General features: G+C 39.8%; 1 protein-coding gene across 1 annotated transcript in view; it reads right to left on the reverse strand.

The window, feature by feature from the left end:
- MYOM1 (myomesin 1) overlaps nt 1-10,081 on the reverse strand; it is a 168,465-nt gene that overhangs the window by 82,018 nt on the left and 76,366 nt on the right. The window contains exons 14-15 of the mRNA XM_017526074.2: nt 7,049-7,173; nt 61-244 (exon numbers count right to left, since the gene is read on the reverse strand). Coding sequence (XP_017381563.1) covers nt 61-244; nt 7,049-7,173 — 309 coding nt within the window. The remainder of the gene's footprint in view (nt 1-60; nt 245-7,048; nt 7,174-10,081) is intronic.

The raw sequence follows: 10,081 nt of genomic DNA on the forward strand, positions 1-10,081 counted from the left end.
CAACTTAGATACTTGCTTTAAAATTTTCTCTTGAAGTAAAAGAAGTTTACAGTTGCTTACCAAGTTTGTCCCCTACCACAGTCACCTCCGTTGCCTCGGAGGGCTCACCGACTCCTGCAGAATTAGAACAGCGGACGCGGAAACAGTAGGATTTCCCCTCAACCAGGTCGAACAGCGCAAAGCGGGGAGACTTCACAGGGAGCTCCGTGTTCACTCGCTGCCAGTTTTCTGTTCCTGCCTCACACTGTAGCAAAAACAGGGAAACCCACTGAAAGCACAGCAAGCACAAGCGAGCCATCTCCAAGTTTCATTCATCTGCAGCAAACCACTCCCTGTAATGTGAGCTGGACTGGAGGAGGGATTTGGAGGAAATGGGGGATGAGGCATCTAAAGTTCATAGGATTTGCTAAATCAAATATGGCTTTTGATATGGTTTGGCTGTGTCCCTGCCCAAATCTCATCTTGAATTGTAGCTCCCATAATTCCCATGTATGTGGGAGGGACCTGGTAAGAGATAATTGAATCATGGGGGTGGTTTCCCCCATACTGTTCTTGTGGTAGTGAATAAGTCTCAAGAGATCTGATGGTTTTAGAAGAAGAAATTTCTTTCACTTGGCTCTCGTTCTCTCTCTTCCCTGCCTCCATATAAGACGTGGCTTTCGCCTTCCGCCATAATTGTGAGGCCTCCGCAGCCATGTGGAACTGTGAGTCCTTTAAACATCTTTTTCTTTATAAATTACCCAGTATCAGGTATGTCATTATCAATGGGATGAAAATGGACTAATACAACTTTGTATTGTTTGAAAAATATACTACTTTAATAGTTCATTTCCTTTGTTAATGAAATACAATAATTAAATCCACAAAAATCTTATTTTGAGGATAGTCTGGGGTCAGGTAATTTTCTAATTTTAATTACATTTTATTTTATTTTATTTTTGAGACAGGGTCTTACTCTGTCACCCAGGTTAGAGTACAGTAGTACAATCAGGGCTTACTGCATCCTTGACCTCCCTGGGCTCAAGTGATCCTCCCACCTCAGCCTCTTGAGTAGTTGATACTACAGGCACATGCCACCACACCTGGATAATTTTTGTATTTTTTTTGTAGAGACGAGGTTTCCCATGTTGCCCAGGCTGGACTCGAACTCCTGGACTCAAGCAAGTCACCCACTTCAGCCTCCCACAGGCATGAGCCACTGCACCTGGCCTGCCCATTACCTATTTAAAAGAATACTTGGTCCTTTTCTTATCACTCTTTGTTTCTTAGCCTGCTTTATTCTTCTTCAATCATGTATCACTACTTGAAATTATTTATTTGTTGTCTCCTCCACTGAAGAGCAAATCATGTAAGTTCAAGAAGCGTTGTTCACTGCTTTATGCAGAGCATAAAATTGTATCTGGCAAATAAGACATAATGAACTACAGTATTTTTTTTCTGAATGAATGAAAGATGAAGATGTTCTTCTACTATATGATCCAGCAATCCCACTGCTGGGTATATATAGAAAAGAAAGAAAAGTCATATGTCAAAGAGATATCTGCACTCCCATGTTTATTGCAGCACTATTCACAATAGTCAAAATATGGAATCAATCCAAGTGCCTATCAATGGAGGAATGGATAAAGAAAATGTGGTACATATACACAATGGAATATTATTCAGCCATAAAAAAGAATAAAATCCTGTCATTTTCAGTAATAGGAATAGAATTGGAGGTCATTATGTAAAGTGAAATAAGTCAGGCACATAAAGACAAATATCTCATGTACTCATTCACATGTGGGAGCAAAAAAATTTGATCTTATGGATGTAGAGAGTAGAATGGTGGGTACCAGAGGCTGGGAAAGGTTGGAGGTAGTGGTGAAGAGAGATTGGTTAATGGGCACAAAAATACAGTAAGAAGAAATAAGTTCTAGTGTTCAGTAGCACAGTAGGGTGACTATAGTTATTGATAATTTATTATATATTTCAAAATACCTAAAAGATGAGATTTGGAATTTTCTCAACACAAAGAAATGATAAATGTTTGAGGTGATGGATACTCCAATTACTCTGATTTGATCATTACACATTGCAGGGATGTATCAAAATATTCAGTGTACCCTGTAAATATGTGCAATTATTAAAACCAGATTGTAAAAACATGTTTTTCTTTTGCCCAAGTTTTAGAATAATTAATGGGAAAACTAATTTAATGAGAATCTACTCTTAAAATTAAAATGATCTAGAGTGACTTGGAAATCCTCGAATGAAGGATGTGATGTATATTGAAGTTCTAGTAGAAGATATAGTAAGAAAACTGTCAGAAGTCTTTGGTAATCCTTTTTCCCTCCTATTTTAACTTTCAACTTTGCCCATGATTGGGAGAAGAAGAAATTTAGAAACTCTTGCCTGATTTCGCTATAGAACTTTTTAATGGTTTCAAAAGACTTTTTCAAAATCCAGATCTTGTGACAGACTGACCAGCTGTCAGGATGGTGTATTTTTGAGACTTTAAGTTTATTAATCCAGCACACAGCATAATCTTCCTTGACTTGATAGGGAGGCAACATGGCATGGCAGAGAGGAGTCAAAGGATGGGATCTGGTCCCTTTGCACTAATAACAAGCCACGTGACCTTGGAAAGTCACGTGCACGCTCTTGGCCTCAGTTTGTCTTCTGTAAAATGAGCGAATTTGACAAGGTAACCTCTAAAGTTCCTTGCAGTGTTTTGTTTTGTTTTGATTTTGAGACAGAGTTTTGCTCTTGTCACCTAGGCTAGAGTGCAGTGGCATGATCTCAGCTCACGTCAACCTTTGCCTCTTGGGTTCAAGCCATTCTCCTGCCTCAGCCTCCTGAGTAGCTGGGATTACAGGCGTACGCCACCACACCCAGCTAATTTTTTTTTTTTTTTTTTTTTTTGACAGCGTCTTGCTCTGTCACCCAGGCTGAAGTGCAGTGGTACGATCTTGGCTTGATGCAACCTCCACCTCTGGGTTGAAGTCATTCTCCTGCCTCAGCCTCCTGAGTAGGCTGGACTACAGGCACATGCCACCATTTCCAGCTAATTTTTTATATTTTTAGTAGAGATGGGATTTCACTGTGTTAGCCAGGATGATCTTGATCTCCTGACCTCATAATCTGTCCGCCTCAGCCTCCCAAAATGCTGGGGTTATGGGTGTGAACCACTGCACCCAGCCAATTTTTATAATTTTAATAGAGACCAGGTTTTGCGCCCGGTCTTGAACTCCTGACCTCAGGTGATCCGCTGGCCTCGGCCTCCCAAAGTGCTGGCATTACAGGCATGAGCCACCATGCCTGGCCCCTTGCAGTGTTTTTTTATGATAATATATCTTTTGTGTGTCTGCTGCCTGCTGAGGGGTGAAATTCTCTTAGACCTTTTAATTTTTTCATTTATGGCTTTGATTTATTTTGACATACTCCACCCTGGAATATTCTTAAACAATTATCAGGCATTTATACTCTCATAAAAAAAAAAAAAAAGTGGCTACGTTTCACTGTGCCAAGAACTTCTTAAGCCATTATAACTCTTTACTTCTCTCAAGTACGCCATGAAGTAAGTATAGTGGAGGTAGTATTACATGATTGTCAATGTTTTCCAGAGGAGAAGACAAGGCTGGGAAGATTGAAAGGTGGCCCAGTGTAATAGCTGGATTACGGACCTGAACCAGACTGCTGGGGTTCAAATCTTAGTTCTGTGTTATACCAGCTCTGTGACTTTGGGCAAATTACATACCCTTTGATGTCTCCGTCTCCTCATCTACAAAATAGACACACTCTGCCAGGCGCAGTGGCTCACAACTATAATCCCAGCACTTTAGGAGGCTAACAGGAAAGGATTGCTTGAGTCCAGGAGTTTGAGACCAGCCTGGGCAACATAGGGAGACCCCATCTCTATAAAACATTAAAAAATATATAGGCATGATGAAAACAAAGGTATTTACCTCATAGGGCTACTCTAAGAATTATTAAGTGGGTTAACTCGTGTAGAGTGCTTAGAACAGTGCAAATCTTAGCTATTTTCATTCCTGCTGTTAACAAGTGATAGTCCTTGTTTCTGACATGACTGGATTTTCAATAGGGGAGTAAGAGAAAGAGCTCAAGACATAAGACACCTGAGGAAAAAGCTTGGGGCTAAAAAGAACACAGTAGGATGGGTGGGTATGAGCTGGAAGTGCCAAGGATTGATTCATCTGAGTCCCTTGCTAATAAACCCTTCAATTTCACCCATCCTATGGCTCATGGACATGCCGTGAAGAACAACAAGTACACAGTGACCCAAGAGGCAGCATGCCGGGTGCAGGACATCCTGGAACAGATACCTCAGGGACAGGAGTTCGTGAACCTTTTCCCTTTAGAAAGGTCAGCAGCAGATCAGAAGAGCTGCATCAGAAATAATTTTAGCTTCAGCTCGGAACAGTTTGACATTTGGATGGTTCTGTAAATGTACCCCAGGTCCCTAGACATGTTCTGTGTCCTCAATACTGGGTGTTCTGTGCCCTGTGCTGGCTTCTCTATGCAGCGCTGTGCTCATAAATGTCCACTTCTGTTCCATGTCAATAGGTGTGCTGGGGGGAAGAATATTTAAATTTTTAATCACAAACTCATATGTATTTATAGGTCTAGGGAAGTTATAGACTCTCACAGAGAAATTAGAGTTTATATGACCAGAGGGAAGGTTCAGCAGAAGCCAAACTTGACTCATCTGCAGAAAACGCCTCAGAATAGTTGTTATGTGTCATTATTATAGGAAAAATAGTAATTACTGTCACAGACGTTATTCAGAACCTTCTTCCTGTGAAGTGTTTCAGAGAGATTCAGTGGGGGTGCGTATTAAACACACCAGGAAGTGAACATTGATCCACCACTCTATTTTTGCCATCTATTTTCTTTAAAAAAGCTTCGAATGCAGCTGGGCGCAATGGCTCATGCCTATAATCTCAGCACTTTGGGAGGCTGAGGCAGGCAGATTACTTGAAATCAGGAGTTTGAGACCACCCCAAAAATAATACAAAGATTGGCCAGGTATGATGGTGGGTGCCTGTAATCCCAGCTACTTGGGAGGCTGAGGCAGGAGAATTGCTTAAACCCAGGAAGCAGAGGTTACTGTGAGCTGAGATCATGCCCCTGTACTCCAGCCTGGGCAACAGAGCAAGACTCCGTCTGAAAAAAAAAAAAAAAAAGCTTAGAATGCTACCCAAGTTATATTATATTTGAAGCTAATATCTAGAAAGTATATAAAATTGTAATATTATTTTTGTAAAACAAGACTCTTTTGGAAGATGTCCATATTGCATGTTGAAGAGATAAGGCATTCATTGTTACCAACTTGCTAGGAATAAGAAGGAAGTGAAGAATGCAGCTCAAAGACATTTGCATATTGTCTTTATGTTGTTACCTAATTTGCAGAAGTTTGCATACACCTATATACCTATGAAATGTATTCTCTTGCAATAATTACCAGGGAAGGTGACCTAATAGGTGTTACAAAATTGAATGATCAGAATAGTACTAAGGATACAAGAGAAAGACCTTTAGGAAAATTAATTAAGCACCATATTTTTATTAAAAAATTTGTTTCTATGATTTTGCTATGACAGTAAACTGTAAAGTAAATGATACTTTTTCATGCAATTTTATAAAAATAAAATTTAAAATTTAAAAGTACAAACACTTATGTCATTTATTGTTCTAAAAAATGGTGCATCGCTATCAATAAAAATATAAATGTTCACCAGGTGTGGTGGCTCATGCCTGTAATCCCAGCACTTTGGGAGGCTAAGGTGGGTGGATCACCTGAGGTTAGGAGTTCGAGACCAGCCTGAACAACATGATGAAACCCCATCTCTACTAAAAATACAAAAATCAGCTGGACATGGTGGCAGGCGCCTGTAATCCCAGCTATTCAGGAGGCTGAGGTAGGAGAATCACTAGCACCCAGGAGGCAGAGGTTGTATTGAGCTGAGATCGTGCCATTGCACTCCAGCCTGGGGGACAGGGGGACAGTCTGTCTTGGGAAAAAAAAAAAAAAAAAAATATATATATATATATATATATATACACATTCTTATACATGGGATAAAACAAACTTATTTTCTTGCATTTTCTTAATTATATCCTAATCAAAACCTTTTTAACAAATGGATTTTGAACCTTATTTTAAGCAAATTCTCTCTAAATGTCATTTTCCAGTAGCTATGATCCTGTTAGCCAAGGAGTTCTTGCCCCCCTGAGACCTGTGCCTTGCTTGGCCAGCTCACCTGTTTCTACACTTGTGGCTGGGTCAGTTCCCCCAAAATAATGTCCTGTCCAGGTCTTGGCTCTTCTCCATTTGTTTGGCATAAATCCTTATCAGAACTCCCCTCAAATATGATGTGTGGTTGATTCATATGCCATTCTCATTCATTTTACCCATTCTGGGTCTTCATTGCATGCTGCCTTCTCTAATTTTCGACATAATTGTAAGATATCTGAGGAAAGAACTTGTGGATATTTATTGTTTTGTGACCCCTGACCTCATTCTGCTACCTGTACTCAGAGTGGAGCTAGCCAGTTGCAGTGGCGTTGCTGTCTTCCACACTCGCAGCCATTTGATAGTACTGCCCCTTCTTCATTCTCCCCTCCCTGATAGCATCACTGATGTTCATGCCCTACTACAGGAGGAGGAGTGGTAGAGAGAGGAAAAGCCATTACCAAAGCAAGGGAGACAGGAATGTCTCTAGAAAACATTGTCATCCAGGCAATCTACCATTTTAGGAACATTTCTTTTCTTGTAAGGGTTATGATATTGGGTCTGGACCTCTTAGGAGTCAATGGGTGAGTCTCGGGGACCCATAATCCCCTTGATTTTCAGACAAAGTTCTGTGTGATATACTTTGTTCTATAGAGTTCACAGTTTACAGAGTTCTAAAGAGTTCACAGTTTGTAAAGATCTAGTGAGTTCAGGACATGCTCCTTCCTCCATTCTCCCTGGGAACGTAACCTCTACTTCTCTAAAGAAATGATTAGGAGGTAGTATGAGATCATGTTGATTCTAGAGCCTTACCTTTTCCACAAAGTACATAATGCCCTCATGACCACGCTGGCCAGGGGGCTTCCAGCTGAGCACCACATAGCTCCGGGTGGCCTCAGTGACAGAGAGGTCTGTCGGGGGACCAGGCACAATACCCTCTGAAAAACAACAAGGAAAAATGAGAAGCACACATTCTGGGTAGCCCAGGACACGCAGAGAGCCACAGATGCTGCTCTCCTCCTGGAAGAAGAGTTAATGATGGTTCCACAGTATAAAGAAGTATCTCGTCTCTAAAATTCCCCCCAAAACATCATTCATTCATTCATTCTTCAAATGCCATTGAGGGGCGTTTTTTGTTTGTTTGTTTGTTTGTTTTGTTTTGTTTTGAGACAGGGTTTTGTTTTGTTTTGAGACAGGGTCTTACTCTATCACCCAGGCTGGAGTGCAAGTGGTGCGATCATGACTCATTGCAGCCTTGACCTCCTGGGCCCAAGTGATCCTCCCACCTCAGCCTCCCAAATAGTTGGGACCACAGGTGCACACCACCACATGTACATAATTAAAATTTTTTTTTTTTGTAGAGATGAGGTCTCCCTGTGTTGACCAAGCTGGTCTTGAACTCCTGAGCTGTTGTGATCCTCCCGCCTCGGCCACCCAAATTACTTGGATTACAGGCGTGAGCCATTGCAGCCAGCCCCATTGTTCATTCAGAATACAGAGCTAAGGAATCTAGGACATTGTTCTTATCTTTGAATAGTTCTGAGGCCAGGTCAAGAGTTTTAGGGTGAAAGCAAGGACAAACTTCCAGAAGCACTCAGATCCCAGAATTCCCAGAGCATCTAGAGTTTAGAGCCACATGAACCCTCCAAAAGCAGGATTTACCCTGGCTCAGAGATGAAAATGAAGTGGGGCACAAAATCCTATGAGCAGACAGGCAGGAGCCAAGGTCCCAGTGGAGATGAGTTTACAGTTTTAGTAAAGTTTAGAACAATTTTATTTTACAGTTACAGTAAAGTTGGTCTTATCAGGCAGGGAGAGAGGAGACTGGAAATATATGGACTCTAGAGGTCAAGAAGAAATAATGGCATACAGAAAAAATATTTAAAGAAATAATGATGAAAAATTTCCAAATCTGATGAAAGCTACAGACACACAGATTGGAGAAACTTGCAAACCCTAAGCACAAGATACATGAAGAAAACTACGCAATGTATATAATAATCAAATGTGAAAAAAAAAACAGTGATAAAGAGAATATATTAAAAGCAGATAGGGAAAAGGAAATACATTATATATTGAGGAACAAAAATAAGAATAAAAGCAATCGCTCTTGTGGTGTAGATCTGCACTATGCTGAGCAAAGCCCCTAAAGTGCTGAAAGAAAAAATCTGTCAACCTAGAATTCTATACTCAGTGAAGATATGTTTCAAGAATGGAGATAAATAGAGGTTTTTCAGATAACAAAAGATAAAATACCTGCACTACAAGAAATGTTCAAAGTAGTGCTTCAGGGGAAAAGAAAATCATATGAGATGAAAATATAGATTTATACAAAGAAATGAAAATCAATGGAAATGATAAAAATGTGAGTGAATAAAACCATTTTTCTCATATTTTATATCTCTGAAAGATAACTGACTTACAGTCAAACAATATCGTATCAAGAAGTTTATAATAAATATGCAAATAAGATGTATGACAATAATAATACCAAGGCCAAGAGTGGGAAATGGAATAATACCATTTCAGGCCAGGCACAGTGGCTCATGCCTGTAGTCCCAGCACTTTGGGAGGCCAATGCAGGTGAATTTCTTGAGCTCAGGAGTTTGAGACCAGCCTGGGCAACATAGTGAAACCCCATCTCCACAAAAAAATACAAAAATTAGCCACGTATGGTGGTATGTACCTATAGACCCGGCTACTTGGGAGACTGAGGTGGGAGAATTGCTTGAGCCCAAGAGGTCAAAGCTGCAGTGAGCCATGGTCATGCCACTGCATTCCAGCCTAGGCAACAGAGTGAGACCCTGTCTCAAAAAAAAAAAAAATGCACTGTTGTAAATTCTTACACTACATGTGAAGTAATATTGGTGGAATGTAGATTGTGAAAAGATGCATATTATAAATTCTAAACTACTAAAAAGCAAAACAAAAAATCATAGCCAACAAGAGAACACAGATAAAATGGAACAATAAAAAAATACTCAATCCAAAAAAGGCAGAAAAAGATAAAAAAAGAAACAAGTAGAATAAATAGAAACGAAACAGTAAGATGATTAATTTAAATCCAACCATATCAATGATGAAATGTAAATGTTTAAAACACTCCAATTAAAAGGCAAAGATTAGCAATTTAGATTTTTTAAAAAGCAAAACCCAACTATATTCTGCCTATGAGAAACCCATACATAGGCTAAAAGCAAAACTTTTAACACTAACAACACTAATGCTAACACTAATCAAAAGAAAGCTGGAATAGCTATATTTAAAGTAGATTTCCAGGAAAAAAAAAATACTACCATGGGTAAAAGAAGTCATGTTATAATAATAAACTGGTCAGTTCACAAGAAGATACAGTAATAAAAATGTTAATTCATCTAATAACACTCCCAAAATATACGAAGAAACTGGTAGAACTGCAAGAAGAAATAGATAAATCCACCATTTGGTCAGATATTTCATCACTATTCTCTCAGTAATTGATAGATTAAGTAGATATTAGTAACAGTAAATAATTAACGATCTAAAAGACTTGAGGAATGCTATCAACTAACTTGACCTAATTAATATTTATAAAACTCAATAATAACAGAATACAGTGCTTTTTGGCTGGATGTGTGGCTCACACTTGTAATCCCAGCACTTTGGGAGGCTGAGGCAGGCAGATCACCTGAGGTCAGGAGTTCGAGGCCAGTCTGGTCAATGTGGTGAAACCTCATCTCTAATAAAAATACAAAAATTAGCCTGGCATGGTGGTATGTGCCTGTAATCCCAGCTACTCAGGAGGCTGAGGCAGGAGAATCACTTGAACCTGGGAGACAGAGGTTGCAGTGAGCCAACATCACACTG

The sequence above is a fragment of the Cebus imitator genome, unplaced genomic scaffold (genome assembly GCF_001604975.1).
Source record: "Cebus imitator isolate Cc_AM_T3 unplaced genomic scaffold, Cebus_imitator-1.0 Scaffold41, whole genome shotgun sequence".
Lineage (NCBI taxonomy): Eukaryota > Metazoa > Chordata > Mammalia > Primates > Cebidae > Cebus > Cebus imitator.